A 19,001-nucleotide genomic window follows, 5' to 3' on the forward strand; every position below is an offset into this window, starting at 1 on the left:
TGGCTAGAAGAAAATATTCAATTTAGTTTATTATTCAAGATTTACACAAGATGACAGAACTGAGAACATCAAACATCCCAATTTACTCCAGAAGTAAAAGAAATCTCCTTCAAAACAACACTAGGAAGCAGCTAATAATGTTATTTTCTCTCTGATAAAACTATTAACATTCAGCCCAATCTCTATAAATCTGAATATTGCAGAAATTTACATGTTCCACAAATTCACATACTCTTCTCATATAAGTCCAAGATGAATAGGATTTCAAACTGAAAAAACCAACAACACACAATTAAAAGGTAACACACCTCTACTGAAAGTGTCAGTGATGCCCTGTAAAATAAAGATTTAATTTGCAAACATTAAGCTGCAAAAGAAAACAAGCAAATCAGTTCATTCTCAAATGTTAATCCATTTGAAAGATCCAGTTATTTCATTTGGTCCTTACACAGAAATAAAGTTCATGTTAAATGGATTCATATAATTCCTTAGATTATAAACATTTCTGAATCATGTGTGACTAAATTATAGCATATAAAAACCTAAAAATAACCAGATTTAGTTTGTTTCTGATTATTAGGGCTGTCAATTGAGTAAAATTGTGATTAGTCATGACTTTTGACCAGATTGTCAAAAGCAAAATGAAACCACAATAACATTATTCTGTAAATATCGCATTAAATATTTACTTTGTCTTTCATTATCAACTTTGAAAACCCTAAAAGATACATTTAGTAAAGTGACTAAAGACACTTTGCCCTTTCTTACAGTGTTGCATGTAAAACTAAACCACAAAGTTACACTTTGTAAATGTGCTGCATTGACAGTCAACAGATAAAAATAATTATATTTGTTCCATTCTTGTTTTCTGCATTGTTGTAGTTTATACATTTTCTGTGCACCTTGTTTCTGCTACTGTTGTTAAAATGACCTCGTCATCTGCAACTCTTAATGTGGCGCTTTACGTCTTTAGTGGAGGAGAGAAGCAACATCGTTACAGTACAGTATCATTACCGCTCCGTTGTTTTGATGCGCTGCTCACTTTAATCTGTAGAAATGGTAAAATGGCGCAATTATGTCCCGCGGTCCGGATGGAACCAAGCCGGGGTCTGAAAATGGAGGTTCTCTATTTGATTTAAAATGAGAAACCTGAGAAACTGTTGTAGCACGTGCAGAATGAAGCCTTCCATTGTTGATGTCATCATTATGGCAGTATGTATCTCTGTACAATCCCAATATACGCCTCTATGTCATTGCACCCGCATACCGTGACAGATGTTTGCTTTTGCACCTGTCACTGATGAAAGTCTGGATGGTCCCATCCTTCTTTGGGTCTAAGAACTCGACGTTCATTTTGTTCCCCAAAAACAAGCTAAAACGAGGACTCATCTGACCACGGCACACATTTCCACTGTCTTTTTCATCTGAGATGAGCTCGGGGCCAGAGAACTCGTGGTCGTCTCTGCATAGAATTGATGTAAAGCTTTATCCTTGCGTAACAGAGATTCAAGTTGCATTTCTTGTAGCAGTGTCAGACTGTGTTAAGTGAAAACGGTTTTCCAAATTACTCTCGATAACGCATGGCTATATTTAACACAGTAGCACGATGGTTTCTCATGCAGTGCCATCTGAGGGCTCGAAGGTCATGTGTCCTGCCTTGATCTCACGTACTGAGATTTCTCTGGATTCCCTGAATCTTTTCAGGATATTATGTAAGGTGGATGGTAAAAGATTTGTGAATTATTTGACAATTCACTTATGAAACTTGACACAAAGTGATGAGCTGACTCATCTTTGCCTGCAAAGACTGAGATGCTCCTTTTATGCAGAATCGCGAAGCCAATATCGCCAATTCATCTGTTTATAGTGGACTGTTTTAAAACAGTTTAACATTCTATAACCTTTTCCTTTTAATTTAGCCTCTGTCCCAACTTTTTTGGAGTGTGTTGCAGCCAACTTACAATTAAGTTGGTCGGTGAAAACATTGGAAATCTTTTCTTTCTACTTTTGTCAGTTAAATAAAGGTTAAAGAGAATTAACGAATCACAGAATCTTGATTTTACTGCATTTTACAAAATGTCCCGACTCTTCTGGAAATGGGGTTGTATGTATGTTAGTTCTCCTGTCGTTCTTTCTTCATGATTTTGCCTAAACTAATTATGATTCCCTACCGAGGAAATAAAGGAATGCTTGCTGTGCACCATGAGTAGTTTGCTGCCAGAGGACACAACAACAACTCATCTGACACTTTGGGAATCCAGTCTCTAATAGGACAGGAACTTAGTTAACCTCATAGATACCTGACTAAGACCAAGGCACAAGTTGGAAAGTGAAACCAGAACTGTGTGGACCGATACTTGAGGACATGTTTACAACCGTGATGAGTGCAGTTGTAAAACTGCCATGTACACATACACATTACCACGTTTTATTTTTTAAATAATCAGCTGATTAATAATATTTTTTACATTAAGGCAAAATCCAGAAAATAATTTCTTAGCCAAAATATTACAAATAATAGGCCTACTAATTGTACCATGTCATTCATTTCAAAGCATGACTATCAGTTGTCAGGTTTTGGCAACACGTTGGTAACTCAGTCATAAGTCATAACACAAACACGCAGTACACTTAGTCTCATTTGATCAAAGGAAGGGATTTTGTCGAGTAGATACAGGCTTGTGATCATAGATTGAGAAGCTGATGGAAAATGGTACTGCCCAATGTGATGAAAGTTTTTAGAATACTTTTAACAAATGAACACCATGTACAAAAGAAGGTGTTACACCTGATGAAGAACATTGACTAATTATAGAAAGAACAGACATTCTTTCTGATGGCACCACTCCTGCAGAAATGCCGCGTCAGTTCACTAAGATCTCTCTGCGAGAGGTGGATGAGAAAGTGAGACTCATGGCTGAGAAAGTGTTCGCTTCGGCTCTGAAGGAAGAAGAGTCTAAGAACAGCTTGTCCATGTTCACCGTCCCTGAGGACTGTCCCATTGGCTTAAATCAGGCCAAGGAGTGGGAGCTACGCAAAGAGATGGAGGAGCAGATGTCAGAGAAATCCGTCAAGAGGTAAGGACTCCCGCGTAGCACTCTCTGCTTTTGTTGTTTAGTAAATGTATTTATTATTCTTTATGCCCCATGTTAGGAGACTGAGTTTAAAGCTGATGCGATCCCAATCCTCGCAAATCCCCTTCACTTCAGATTGGGCTACGTCTGTGATTTCACCCCTGCTGACCCCTTCGACAGCCGCAGGCCCTATGCCAGACAACATCCCAGAATTCCAGAGGGTCACCATCAGTGGAGACTACTGCACAGGGGTAGGAGACAAATGAGCATGTATAAGTATCTTACATATTATCTATAAAATAAAATAGTAGGCTATATTATATATATAACATACATAATAATGCATATTAAAAGTAATATAATATAATATACCATAAGGGAAAGATCAAGAAAGTTAATACACAGGGCTGGGAATTTAATTTGAGCCAAACAGCTATGAAATAATTATATTCAAAAAAATTAAAAGTACAAGCAAGTTGCACCTGTTTGACGCAAATTCAGTTATAATTGCATGACCAGTACAGGTGTGGTTTCAGAATCAAATACTTTGGATGCAGTGGTAGATTAGTAGACTAAAGCCGTTTCTCAATACCAAGTACGTAAACTTCGGACTTGCCAAGTTCGACTCAGGAGAACGAACTCCCGAGGACGAGGACGCAAGTCCGGTTATTCTGCAAAATGGAACAGCAGCGTTCTTGATCGCGTCACTCAGCTCGCTCTGGCAACTCCGGTCATCTCTTGATGTATATTTTAGGTAACAATAAAACGAAATATGGTATAAAATACAACTCTGCCTCTTTTCGTCAACAATAAAACGAAATATGTTATAAAACACCACTCTTCCTCTTTACATAAAAAAAAAAAAAATCTTACACATATGAATGGCCACATAAATGTGGTTCAGGCAAACATTGATTATCTTCACTGCATATATTTATAACAACACGAAATATAAAACACAACCCTGCTTTTGTTTTCATTTTAAAAATATGAAACATATTGATCATTAAAACTGACATTTAACAAACAGAGACAGGGTTGTGTCATTTTATTTTATTATACATGTACATACAGTGAAGAGAATGTACTAAAATAAATATAAAAAATATTCTATATATTAAACAATATATAAAATAAAATTACACAACCCTGTCTCTTTTTGTTAAATGTCAGTTTTAATGATCAATAATATCCAGTATAAAAGTATAAGTAGCCTAAAAGGTATAAGAAGTTATACAATGAGAAATAAAGCAAACAATTCATTCAAACATAGCCTAAGTCAGTTCTCTAAAGTTAAAGTTAAATAGCCTATAAAGTTGTGAAACTTCACTTTGCCAAAACGATTTGCCATGGAACAAACTATAGATTTAATGAGACCAAAGATCGACTTCTACACAAGACGAATTATATCTCATGTTTAACCAATAGACTAGAGACATCAGAGCCAGCGGCAAACATCAGAAGGATTAGCCGAGGAAAAGCTGTTCCAGTCGGGGTTAATGAGCGTTGAACGCCCGGTGTTCGCCTGGATCTCACAACTCCGAAAAACGTCAGATGCATTTTTCAAATAGGCGCTATCATTACAAATAAATCTCAGATTTGAGCTTTAAACAACTACATTCTCGCCTGAAACACTCTTAAAATTACATTTTGTGACACAATAACAGTCGTATTTTGATATTACGCGGGTTTTCTCCTCTGCTATTGACGCTTGCTGGTTGGTGCGACATGCATTCTGGGATACCTGGCTGTCTCAAGTCCGCACAAGTCACCTCTCTATAGCATCCTCGGTAAAAGGGGCGGATCAAGAACACATCCGGGGATTTGAACTGGACTTGGCTATATGTGAACTTTACTTGGGCAGTACTTGGGCAGAACAGTACTTGGGCAGCGACTGATGACGTTTCACAAGTCCACAAGAACACAAGTACAGACAAGAACGCATATTGAGAAATGGCCTAAATTATGAAAAAAGCAAGCAAGAAAGTGACCATTAAATTGATCAAAATTGACATTAAAGGCATTCATAATGTTACAAAAGATTTATAAATGCTGTTCTTTTTAACTTTTTATTCATCAAAGAATGCTGAAAATATAATATGGTTTCAACAAAACATAAGAGACTCCTTTCAAAAAATCTTACCAACTTTTGACTATTGAACTGCAGTGAATATGCTGTACTCCTAAAAGCTCACAAAATGAATTCATCTATGATGATTTTGGACAGACAACAGTCGAGAACTACGAACAGGCAGCGAAAACTCTGCTGACAGCACTCTTCATCAGAGAAAAATATTCCCGGCTGGCATATCACCACTTCCCCAGGACCACAGCCAGCTTTCTAAGGAATGCCAATAATGAGAAATGGAGTGAGGAGGATGAAGTGCTGCCAGGTATGTCATGGTTGGCATTAATAACAGTTCATGCATAAATTAAAGGTATTGTAGGCAATTTTCGGAGTGGCTAGCAATAGCTTTGAAAACACATGAACGCGAAGTGTCACGAGACGATAAACTACCTCATGTCTCAGAGTACATAACATTACAATAATAATGATCAAATACAACTTAACCCTCCTGTTACCCTCAGATTTACCAACATATTTTTTCCCTCTGGGGTAAATTGGACTGCAGAAATTTAAACCTCCAGAATATATATATTTTTTTTTAACAAAGGTTTATGTGTCATGGTACTTTATGTTTCTTTGTTGACTACTTAAATAGCCCTTTAAGTCATGGTGACATGATTTCGTAGTTGACTCATTCAGGAAGAGAGTGTTCTGGCACTTGTGGACACCCTGGGATGTCCTGAAGCCTTCTTCACTGCAGTTGAACCCCTCCTCCTTGAATTCTTGATCTGGTAAATGGTTCTTTCAGGTGCAATATTCTTTGCTTGCTGCAAATTCCTTGCATGTGAGGCCATTTTGATGCAAAGCAGAGGGAAGTTTTTTGAAGATTATAAAATTGCATGTTATAATGACCTCAGTATCATCCAAAACAACCAAAACAAATGTGTGTAAAATTGTTATATGTCTTACATTATTTACACAGCTAAATGAGCATGGGGTCATATTGAACACTGATGCTACAAAATGTGTACTAGACTTTTAAGACTGGGCATATAATCATTTCAATTTTGTGTTTACCCAGCTGTCCTCATTAAATGAGGAAAAGTCATTAAAAATTAAGCAAAAAAAAAAAAGAAAAAAGAATGATGTCAATCATATATTTAGAACCACCTGACTGCTGCAGATTCATTTCGGCGTTGATAGTGTTGCCATTGAAACGCATAAATTCAAGTCATGCACAGCTCCGGGTATAACGTCACAGTTTTCCATATTCAAACGCAGCATAAGCACATTGTTTTGGTTCAGGAAGAACTGTAAAAAGTGACTGCTGTTTTGGTTGCGGTGCTCGCCTCTGTGAATGACACCTGTCTAACTCTGCAAAGCATTAAACGCACTGGTGCGCGGAGGTATGAAAATACATGGCTTCCACAGATGATATACATTTAAATACATTTAGATCACTTAACTTAGTGATTGCTATTAGGACTTTAACCAGCATGACAAAAAATATTTCTCGCTTACCCTAACAGCTTTGAGACATAAGTGAGAAATGACTGTACTATTCTGTCTCAAATACTGAAGTGTGTTTGGGAAAAGTGATACTAAAAAAACCTAGTCCGGGCTCTATTTATATCAGGACATCAATATAATACGACATCAGTATTCATCAGAACTTGCTTTCTTTCCATGGCAACAGATATCTGCCCCCCTCCAAGTGAGGGTGAGGATCCCTACAGTATGGAAGACCTCCCACAGGATCTGAACTACTCCCTGAGGATGAAAGATGGAATCATATATGTCTATGATAATGAGGATGCTTTAAAACAGGATCAGCCACGGAGCTTGCCATATCCTGACTTGGAAACTTTTGCTATTGACTTGAGCCACGTCCTTGCCATGATTGCAGACGGACCAACGTGAGTTCGGTTATATTATATTTATAACACTGCATGCATCTGTTGCTAAATAATAATGATAATAATGATGTGTGAAATTCAGTGAAAAACAGAAATACATTTAGGGGTAATATCCTCTTTTATAGGAAGACCTATTGTCACAGAAGGCTTAACTTCCTGAGGTCCAAGTTCCAACTACATGAAATGCTGAACGAGATGGCTGAGTTAAAGGAACTGAAAGGCGTTCCTCACAGAGACTTCTACAATGTCAGAAAGGTATTTCAAATAAAGTGGTATAAACATTAACATTTAGATTATTTACTGCATAAAGACCCTTTAACCTTCTAAATGTACATATTTGTGAATATTCAGGTTGATACGCACATTCACGCAGCTGCCTGCATGAACCAGAAGCATCTACTGAAGTTCATCCAGGACACCTATAAGACAGAAGCAGAGCGAGAGGTGGTGGAGAAGAACGGAAAGAAGCTCACCCTCAAACAGGTGTTTGACAATCTGAAAATGGACCCTTACGATCTCACAGTGGACTCATTAGATGTACATGCGGTACGTATTTCAGAAAACCTCAGGACTTCCAAATGATGCTTTTATGCTACATTTTCTTACAGAATGGATCTTGCCGCAATAAGAAATTGCTCTATTGTTTGTTACAGGGCAGACAAACCTTTCATCGCTTTGATAAATTCAATTCCAAATACAACCCAGTGGGTGCTAGTGAGCTCCGAGAGATCTACCTCAAAAGTGATAACTACATCAATGGAGAATATTTTGCACGTCTTATCAAGGTAAAATTGATCAACTCACATGCTGATACAAGATAAAATTAACTATAACTGTCAGAGCACACAGATTATTTTCTTAAGTGGGTAACAATCAATCGCATTGTTCCTGTTGTGCAGGAGGTTGCTCATGACCTGGAGGAGAGTAAATATCAGCATGCTGAACCCCGTCTCTCAATTTACGGCCGAGCCCCTGAAGAGTGGGACAGCCTGTCCAAGTGGTTTATCAAGCAAAAGCTGCACTCCCCTAACATGAGATGGATCATACAGGTGCCCAGGATTTAGTAAGTCCTCTTCTAATGTCAATTAACATATGAATTTAAAGACATTTAACAGAGAAACTCGAATAATCTAACACAACAAAATGTTTTGGAAGTCGTCTACTTCAGAGATAAAATATACTATTTATTATGTATTTTGATGTGCTGAATTCAAATATGAAAACTCAGTTCCTGGAGGGCCACAGTCCTGCATAATTTAGCTTCAACCTTAATTAAACACACCTGATCCAGCTCATCAAGTCCTTCGGGCTTATTTGAAAATGTCTCAGGTTACAACTGTAACCTTTTCCTTGAAAAGGGAATGAGATGTTGCATCGGATGTGGAAAGACCTCTGCATGATTGTGTTGTGAAGCACGTGTGAAATTAGTCCAATGGCGTGATGGAACGTCATAGGCGGGTGACATCATGACCAGGAAACTATAAAGCATACCCGGACCAAACAGCGTTAGCTTCTGATAGGCTGAAGCAAGTCGATTACAGTCATGCAGGTAGTGTGGCAGGGTGACGCAGCGTCGTAACAGTCGCAATAATCGTAACCTGAGACTTTCCTTTTCAAGGGACCTCGCGCTGCATCAGAGAATTCGACGTTGTGGGAATGTTTATACCCATGCCTGTCTTGTGTGAAATCGTAAAGAGCAGCACTGAGACACCAGCACCTGGGACCCTGGTGTACAGTCCAAATCCAAGTTATAAAACCTCACAAATGTGTGTGGAGAGGGCCAGCCTGCCACATCACATAGATCTTGGAGGAAAACTCCCGATAAAATAGCCTTTGAAGCAGCCATACTCCTAGTCGTCTCTCGAGACGCGAACAAATCCACATCCGTCCTGGCCACAACTACTTCCATAAGGAGCAGCTTTCCTTGAGCCAAAAGGAGGATCTGGTGTGCCAGTTTGTACAGTGGGCGCAACCACAGGTGCAACCCCCCAATGATTTATGTAGCCGACCACCAATGTTTTGTCTGTATGGACAAGAACATGGTGGCCCCTGAGGTTTGAGAAGAAGTGTTTCAACGCCAGGAAAACCACCATCATCTCCACGCAGTTTATGTGCCAGGAGAAATGATGACCCCTCCACAGACCTTGAGTCAAGCAACCATTCAGAATCACTCCCCAGCCCATGAAGGAAAATGGTGTGATCCATTTCCCCCATAGAAGGCAGGAAGTGTTCATCTAGCTTACTTTTCTAACAAACTTCAACTTCCACCTGCCATTGGACTGATTTCACAAGTGCTAAACAAAGCAGTCACGCAGAGGCGTTCCCAAAACATTGAATTCTCAGACACAGCGTGAGTTCTCTTGAAAGGGAACTACAGGATTGCATGTTGGAGCAGGGTTGGAACTAAACTCTGCAGGGCTGTGGCCTTCCAGGAATTCAGTTTTGCACCCCTGCTGAATGACTTCTTGAGCTGATTTAGGGCAATTTGTTCAGCTGAGTGATGTGAGCATTGTTATGTTTGCAACATCCATGACTTCAAGGAATATAATGCAATATCAGCTTCAGATTGAATCATTCATTGTTTAGCCTAACCAAGTACTGTTCATATTCATTTATAGATCCAGTCAAAGATGTATTTTAGGCATTTCAGGTTTAAACTGAGATCCCTTCCCTTTATTACTCACGTATCCTCTGCCATTCCCAAGTAAAGGGTCGTATTTACTGACCTAATAGCATATCTTGAAAACTAGAGCCAATCAACAATTTTAAGCATCATTTTCTTTCTCAGTGACCCATAATTAGTAACGTTTGACTACATTTACAGTGAGGAAAATAAGTATTTGAACACCCTGCTATTTTGCAAGTTCTCCCACTTGGAAATCATGAAGGGGTCTGAAATTGTCATCGTAGGTGCATGTCCACTGTGAGAGACATAATCTAAAAAAAAAAATCCAGAAATCACAATATATGATTTTTTAACTATTTATTTGTATGATACAGCTGCAAATATGTATTTGAACACCTGTCTATCAGCTAGAATTCTGACCCTCAAAGACCTGTTAGTCTGCCTTTAAAATGTCCACCTCCACTCCATTTATTATCCTAAATTAGATGCACCTGTTTGAGGTCGTTAGCTGCATAAAGACACCTGTCCACCCCATACAATCAGTAAGAATCCAACTACTAACATGGCCAAGACCAAAGAGCTGTCCAAAGACACTAGAGACAAAATTGTACACCTCCACAAGGCTGGAAAGGGCTACGGGGAAATTGCCAAGCAGCTTGGTGAAAAAAGGTCCACTGTTGGAGCAATCATTAGAAAATGGAAGAAGCTAAACATGACTGTCAATCTCCCTCGGACTGGGGCTCCATGCAAGATCTCACCTCGTGGGGTCTCAATGATCCTAAGAAAAGGTGAGAAATCAGCCCAGAACTACACGGGAGGAGCTGGTCAATGACCTGAAAAGAGCTGGGACCACCGTTTCCAAGGTTACTGTTGGTAATACACTAAGACGTCATGGTTTGAAATCATGCATGGCACGGAAGGTTCCCCTGCTTAAACCAGCACATGTCAAGGCCCGTCTTAAGTTTGCCAATGACCATTTGGATGATCCAGAGGAGTCATGGGAGAAAGTCATCTGGTCAGATGAGACCAAAATAGAACTTTTTGGTCATAATTCCACTAAACGTGTTTGGAGGAAGAAGAATGATGAGTACCATCCCAAGAACACCATCCCTACTGTGAAGCATGGGGGTGGTAGCATCATGCTTTGGGGGTGTTTTTCTGCACATGGGACAGGGCGACTGCACTGTATTAAGGAGAGGATGACCGGGGCCATGTATTGCGAGATTTTGGGGAACAACCTCCTTCCCTCAGTTAGAGCATTGAAGATGGGTCGAGGCTGGGTCTTCCGACATGACAATGACCCGAAGCACACAGCCAGGATAACCAAGGAGTGGCTCTGTAAGAAGCATATCAAGGTTCTGGCGTGGCCTAGCCAGTCTCCAGACCTAAACCCAATAGAGAATCTTTGGAGGGAGCTCAAACTCCGTGTTTCTCAGCGACAGCCCAGAAACCTGACTGATCTAGAGAAGATCTGTGTGGAGGAGTGGGCCAAAATCTCTCCTGCAGTGTGTGCAAACCTGGTGAAAAACTACAGGAAACGTTTGACCTCTGTAATTGCAAACAAAGGCTACTGTACCAAATATTAACATTGATTTGCTCAGGTGTTCAAATACTTATTTGCAGCTGTATCATACAAATAAATAGTTAAAAAATCATACATTGTGATTTCTGGATTTTTTTTTTTTTTGATTATGTCTCTCACAGTGGACATGCACCTACGATGACAATTTCAGACCCCTCCATGATTTCTAAGTGGGAGAACTTGCAAAATAGCAGGGTGCTCAAATACTTATTTTCCTCACTGTATTTCAGAAGCATTTTGGCTGTAGACCAGGGTTATTAATATTAGGCTACCTAATGTTCAAACCAAATGAAAGTTTTTCTAAATTCAAATAAAAAAAAAACTGCATCCTTTTATCCTTGTCAGTTAAAATTCACTAAGTTAAAAGGCATTCTCAATTCAGTTCTGAATGGCACAACTCTGTGACGTTTCCACTCATACTATATTTTTACTCATACTTGCGCATAATTCATATCTAGTATTTCTAAAAGCAAATATTCTTGACTTGTGTACTTTGTTTTTAGTGACATTTTCAGATCAAAGAGGATTGTTCCCAACTTCGCCAAGATGCTGGAGAACATCTTCCTCCCACTGTTCCAGGCCACAATTAACCCTCAGAAGCACAAAGAAACACATGTTTTCCTGAAACACGTAAGTGCTTTATCAGAGTTTTGTTAAGCTGGCAAGACCAGTCAGAGCAGATTCATGCTACAATAGAATATTGTAACACCAACAGTGCAATTAACAGCTTAAACACAAAACAGTCATTTTACTAGGAATCAAGATTTAAATGCCAAATCCCTTATGAACAATTAAATGGTTCTCAGATGAATATGAGTTCATGTAAAATTGTCATGCACTATAAATCCCAGAAAACATAGTTGTGGTTAAACTACGCACAAGTCAGTAATGTAGTCATTGTGTATTCATTTTCTTTCCCACCAAAGTCAAAGGAACGCCACCTTGCCTATATATCTGAACAGCCTGATCAGTCCTTATGTAAATATTAAGCCACAACCTCAGGAAAATTAGGGCAAAAAGTGGCTGTAAAAAGATGTCAAAAAAGCTTTCTGTTTTTTCTGCAGGTGACAGGGTTTGACAGTGTGGACGATGAGTCCAAACATAGTGATCACTTATTCACCTATAAGAGTCCAAAACCGGAAGAGTGGACCATGGAGGAAAACCCACCATACACTTACTACCTCTTCCACATGTATGCCAACATCATGGTCCTCAACAACCTACGAAAGTAAGTCACTGTAAAGATCAAGCTCTGATTTCAGCACTACAACCCATTGCATTCACAGAACAAACTAAAATCAAGACAAGCTATTCCCTTCAAATTTAGCCTTAAGCTTTATAACTGAAGTCACAAGCCATGTTAAATAGTGAAAATGTTTTTTGCAGGGAACGTGGTCTCAATACCTTCCAGTTCCGTCCTCACTGTGGCGAGGCAGGATCCATCACCCATCTGGTGTCAGCCTTCCTCACAGCTGACAACATCTCTCACGGACTCAACCTGAAGAAGGTCAGTCTCTAAACTAATTGTGTTCACATCAAACCACACAACATTACACCCATAGGCAGTGTAGTTCAGAGTCCACTAAACAGACAAACAATTATTACACCGCTTTCAAAAGTAAGGATTGTTTCAGCTTTCCCCCGTTTGGGGTAATGTTCACTGCCAATTAGGGGGGAAAAAAGCATGAATTTACATATATAATTTCTAGGGCATTGACACAAATTTTACGATTTGATTTAATATCGATTAATTGGGGACAATCAGGTACAGTACATGGCAAAAATATCTCTCAACTAACGCTGTAAATTATACAGGGACTATACATAGGCTACTATATAATATTAAAGGTAACTGATTTGTAGGCTACTTAAATTACACACAAGAAAGGTTTTTAAAATGACGTAATTGTGTGTCTACTAGTTGTATTTAGATATAAACATTTAAATGGTGGCTGTCAAAAACATGACGGATTTATTCATACATACATTCATACATACATACATTAAATATTGAAAAGCAGGTTAAGTTGAAATGCTATGAATATGCTATATAGTGCATATATTTATCAAAATGCTCCTCTAAGTTAATTTTCCTAGCTGACTGATGAGTTTTTGGACATTGATTGAATGGCTTTTCTGAGGTAAATGTAAGATGACGTGACATTGTTTTGGCTACAATCTATTTTATTGATGTTTTTATGTGGTTGAAACACTGATTGAGCGATTACACGAATTTCGGTAAGTTGTACTGTATCTTTCAACATACCTTCTGAAGTTCTTTCATGTTTGTTTCATGCTATAACTAGCAATACAGATGACGACCAGTTCACGTGCGCTAAGCTTGAACCGAAGGCGCTATATGATCTGTCGCGCCACATTAAAGAGCACCAAAAATGTATTTATCGTTTGAATTTCATAATACAACTGACAGAATTTGAAAGCTGAGATGTAGATGTTATTATATGAAGTACTAAAGCACAAAGCTTATTGCAATTTAATAGATTGGAGGCACGCTGCAAAGGTTCTTCCCAGTAAACACATTTACGTTGTGGCAACGTCTCTGGCACGTTGCATTTCTGCTATGGCAACGTCGCTGTCTACGTGCTCGCAACATTGTAACAACGTAGAATTGTAAGACGTGACAGGGCTGTAGCAACGTTGTTGCGCGACATCCAGCAACTGAGAGACGACGTTCTGACAATATTTTTATATGGTGTATTTTGTTAGATAATTATATACTTTTTATCGTTTATTGTTTATCTATATTATTTAATGGGGCTATCAACACCTACAAGTGTAGCCTACACTTTATAGAGTAAAAATGACAGAAGGTTTCGTTAATTCAACTTTATTAAAATTGCATATAATCAAATTGCACTTCCAAAAGTCATACATTTGTAAAAAAAAAGAAAAAGAAAAAAACGAATATACACATTTATTTTAAGTATCTATCTATAAATTACAGGAACGTCTGTCTGTCTGTCTGTCTGTCTGTGTGTCTGTTAACCGCATATCTCTCGAACCGTAAGTCCGATGGATTTCGAACTCGACAGGTGTCTCGCCACGGGCACGAGTAAGTGCAGTGCCAAGTTTGACGTTGTTTGGATGAGAAATGCTAAAGATATCGGTAAATATATAATTTTTAGAAGGTTGTGGTTTAAAAATAAACAATCTGACATTAGAGGGTTGTATCGGTCAAAGAAGCCCCAAGAAGGTTGTGGTTTAAAAATAAACATTCTGACAATCTGTCAGCTACACTGTTTACTTCTGAATATTATAGTCTGGTTCCAAAATGTGATAAATCCATTTTGATTAATTTGAGTAAAAATGTGTTTTCTTTACCAAGAAACCAACAATTACTAAAAACACACACAAAAACTGATTTTGCACGGGCACTTTGCACACTGCTCCCTGAATCAACACGCTTATTCATTTGTGGATGTAAACTGAATCTATATGTTAGCTATGCTGTTTACTTCTGAATATTATATTTCATTCTGGTGCGCTTAACGTTATCGCTACTGTGTAATAGCCTATGCTATTCACCAACTAAACATATCCTATTCAATGTGTTCACAGTCTCTTTCACGGGCATCATTTGTAGTTGCCTTTTCACAAACTGTTTGCTCAAGCATAGCATTTTCTCGGAGTTCACTGTGTGCTTTCTACCATGCACAAATAAAAATGTCACTGAACTTTTGCTGTGTAATTGTAACAATGAGCATTCAATCACACCAAACCAACAATTACTAAAAACACACACAAAAACTGATTTTGCACGGGCATTTTGCACTAGTAATAAATAAAACATGAAAAGCAAAGGCAGATCAGAACATTTAATGAACAAAACCGGGTCTGTATGGCGGACAGTAGCCGAGCAGGTGTCACCGGGGAAACATATCCACAAATCCAGAGGAGCAAAGAAACGCATGAGACTAAATAGCGGAAAAATCAAACGAAAAACTAAACAGTGCGAGTGATGCTTCATTAATCACATTAGAAATGAAAGCTGTAGGTTGTGTTTGATAGCTGAAGTAGGCTAAACGCAATACTCACGTATCGTTGCTCGATGATGAATGAGAACACAATGAGCCCAACAACAGGTGGTTGGAATTTAAAAGGCTGATTTTCCCGCTTCAGGGCAGTGACGAGTACATTATGTAGTCCAGTGGTTGCCAAGACACCCTAGGCACAACCTTAAGCAATGGCCCTGAACGATGGTTTAATGTCAACATTGTGACAACGCTGTAACAACTTCACCACACAACGTAGTTATAGCAACCTTTTGGCCATGTTGTTAAAACGTTGTTAGAAGGTTGGCTACGTTGTGCCAACGTTCTGTGTTTGCTGGGTTACTGACCCAATAGGACAAGTGACTTTTCTGTCAACTGACCATCATTATTATTGAGCCCTGTATGCTAAGTTTCTTAGAAAGGAGTAATTTAACACACAAAAAAACCTTGAAAATCATCAGATACCAGTATTGATGTAGTCTTTTCTTATGGTTTAACATTGTTCTTGTTAATTTCTCAATACAGAGTCCTGTGCTGCAGTACCTGTTTTACTTGGCCCAGGTGCCCATTGCCATGTCTCCGCTCAGTAACAATAGCCTGTTCCTGGAGTATTCCAAGAATCCCCTCAGGGAGTTCCTGCAAAAGGGCCTGTGTGTGTCCCTCTCCACGGATGACCCATTACAGTTCCACTACACAAAGGTCTTGGAAAGCAGTGTGAATGACGCTCATAGAACACTGCCAACACTGAGTGTAATCATCTAGAGCAGTCAGGTGATGTGATTCTGTTGTTTATGTATCTTTAGGAGGCCTTGATGGAGGAGTACGCCATAGCAGCACAACTGTGGAAACTGAGCACATGCGATGTGTGTGAGATCGCCAGAAATAGTGTGCTTCAGAGCGGTCTGTCTCATCAGGTACTTTCTCTGTCTGTCTTAACCTATAAAGAATATTCTAGGTTCAGATTTACAAATAATTTCAGCTCGTCCTCGTTTGTTTGAAAATTAAAATAAAATTAAAATTGTTAAAAATGTATATGAGTGAGTACATTATACTTCCATCGTCGAAACAGTGTTTTTGTCTTATCCAGAATCACTACGGTGCGCCTATAAGCGTTTATATTCTAAGTATTTTAGACCGGACGGAGCGACTATCACTGCGGTGTCTATGGAGGTAGCCCAGTACCTGCGTGACTTTACATTAACAGAAATTTAAGGGTTTTGGAGTTTATGTTATTGCATTTTCATGGTGGTGAAGTTGTAAAATTTTATATTAATAAGAATTTTTTTTTTTTTTTTTTTTTTTTTTTACCTAAATCATATTAGCATTCGTATGTTTATATCTTTTGGCTGTAAGATTGAAAAAGTATTTTAACATGTATGAATTGGCCCCATTCACTCCATTGCAAGTGCCTCACTGTAACTGAATTAAAGATAAATTAAAAAAAATTTTGGTTGGGCTTAACTTTTACTGAACCCGTAATATTTCCTTGAGAAAAGTTTTCTTTAAAAAAAATTCTTAGTACTAATTTTAAACACATTCCAATGCTAAATTTAACATCAGCCTATGTAAAAGCTGACATTTAGATTTCCCTTGCAGGAGAAGAAACACTTCCTGGGTGAGAATTATCTACAGGATGGACCAGAGGGTAATGACATCCGAATGACAAATGTGGCGCAAATCCGTATGGCCTATCGTCACGAGACCTTGTGCAATGAGCTCAGCTTCATAGTGGATGCCGTCAAGTCAGAAGCCTTGGCTGCACAAGCCCCGTAAACATGGCAGGGTGATCGATAGGGCAGAACATGAGTCCATACGAGTGGACCAGATATCAGCATAAAACTTTATCTTGCTATAAGTGATGCACAAAAGAGCTATGGATATACATCATTCAGGTAGCAAGATGTGGAGTCATGTGACTTAATGCCTTATATGATGTGCATATCCCTTGTCATAGTGCCTTATGTGTATATATTTTATATCTCAAATCTATTCTTTAAAAAAAATATGGGGCACTCTGATAAACTGTGTCAGTATTTTGCATGGTTTCTGAAAATGGGAGCATACATTTGTTACCTTTTCTTAAAGGGTTAGGTCACCAATAAATTAAAATTCTGTTAGTAATTACTCACCCTCATGTTGTTCCAACCCTTTAAGACTTTCGTTCATCTTCGGAACACAAATTAAGATATTTTTGATGAAATCTGAGAGCTGGATCACTCCTCCATAGGCTTCTATGGGATCGAAACTTGCCGGCCCAGAAAAGTTAGTAAAGACATTGTTAAAATAGTCCAAGTGACTACAGTGGCTCAACCATAAAATATCTTAATTTGTGTTCCGAAGATGAACGAAAGTCTTACGGGGTTGGAACAACATGAGGGTGAGTGATTACTGACAGAATTTTCATTTTTGGGTGACCTAACCCTTTAACAAGGGAGTTTTTGGGTTTCTGACTATAACAATGTATTCTTTTTTTTTTTTCAGATAAATGTTTTTGTAAAAAAAAAAAAGTCACAGGAAGTGGGATTAAAATTTGCCTTGATAAACTAGTTTGTTTGCAACCTGAGATTCTGGGGCTGTTTTTTTTTTCTTTCTTTTTTTGTGGCACAAAATAGACTTGTGTACTTGAACTTGCATATTTTGATGGTTAAACTGTTTTAAGGATGTTGTATAATGTATGGGTGCTTGGCCTCTGAAAAGCCACCTGAAACGTGCCTGAATGCTACATATCTTCACTAATATCTGAATACTGCACTCAAAGTAAAATAAATGAAAGTGGTGTCAAAAAAAGCCTTGCTGAATCATTTCATAATGAGATTGTCTATAGTTCATATTTCAGATAATTAGAAATATTATTATTTATTTACTCGACACTGCTGCCCAGTACTAAGAACTGTTACAGTCTTCAAACAAGAATTTTTATTTTATTTTATATACTTTATTGTTCAAGATTTACACAAGATAACAGAACAGAGAACATCAAACATCCCAATTTAGTCAATAAGTAAAATAAATCTCCTTCAAAACAACACTAGGAAGCAGCTAATAATGTTATTTTCTCTGATAAAACTATTAACATTCAGTCCAATCTCTATAAATCTGTGAGAATTTGCAGAAATGAACATTTTTAAAACTAGATTAGTAGGCTAGATCTTGATAAACTGGATTAAATCATCATAAACTGCTACACAAATGTATATGTATATATACTGTAAATAGATGTAGAAAGTTTGAGCTATACATTATCATATATTTTTATATTTTTGTCTCTCTCATTCACACAAAAGTGCGAGCTGAAAAGTCTAGGATTTCAAACTAGGTAACCAACCTCCACTGAAAGTGTCAGTGATGCCCTATAAAATAAAGGTTTAATTTGCAACCTATTAAGCTTCAGAAGAAAACAAGCAAATTAGTTCATTCTCAAATGTTAATCCATTTGAACGGTCCAATTATTTTTCATAATGAATGTAATATAACAGAGTCATGCCCTAAAATCTCCCGGAATCTAGAGCGAGCGAGCAAGAGCGCGCATGCGTATATAGCGCGCGCACGACAGAGAGAGGGAGCGAGAGACCGTGCGTGTGTGTGCTAGTGTGCGTGTGTTCCTCACGAAGCGCATGTAAGGACCCAACCAATCAATTGTCAGTGCGGGCAGGCTTTTATTTATACTCCCGAACCGAATTAATCAGAACCGAACAACCCCACTCACCCCCCCCCCCAGGTTG

At 38.4% G+C, this 19,001-nt stretch overlaps 1 protein-coding gene across 1 annotated transcript; it reads left to right on the top strand.

Moving 5' to 3' along the window:
• The first annotated feature begins 2,839 nt into the window (after positions 1-2,839).
• Positions 2,840-17,265, top strand: LOC311290646 (AMP deaminase 3-like). Its single transcript, XM_084409259.1, has 14 exons — positions 2,840-3,077; positions 3,154-3,325; positions 5,302-5,467; positions 6,839-7,058; positions 7,184-7,313; positions 7,410-7,604; positions 7,712-7,843; positions 7,958-8,121; positions 11,770-11,896; positions 12,331-12,494; positions 12,653-12,773; positions 15,805-15,978; positions 16,083-16,193; positions 16,876-17,265. Exons 1-14 carry the CDS (start codon positions 2,857-2,859, stop codon positions 17,050-17,052), a joined length of 2,274 nt encoding a protein of 757 aa, XP_084265385.1. The 5' UTR covers positions 2,840-2,856; the 3' UTR covers positions 17,053-17,265.
• The last annotated feature ends 1,736 nt before the right edge of the window (positions 17,266-19,001 follow it).

The sequence above is a fragment of the Rutilus rutilus genome, assembly GCF_951802725.1.
Source record: "Rutilus rutilus genome assembly, chromosome: 5".
Lineage (NCBI taxonomy): Eukaryota > Metazoa > Chordata > Actinopteri > Cypriniformes > Leuciscidae > Rutilus > Rutilus rutilus.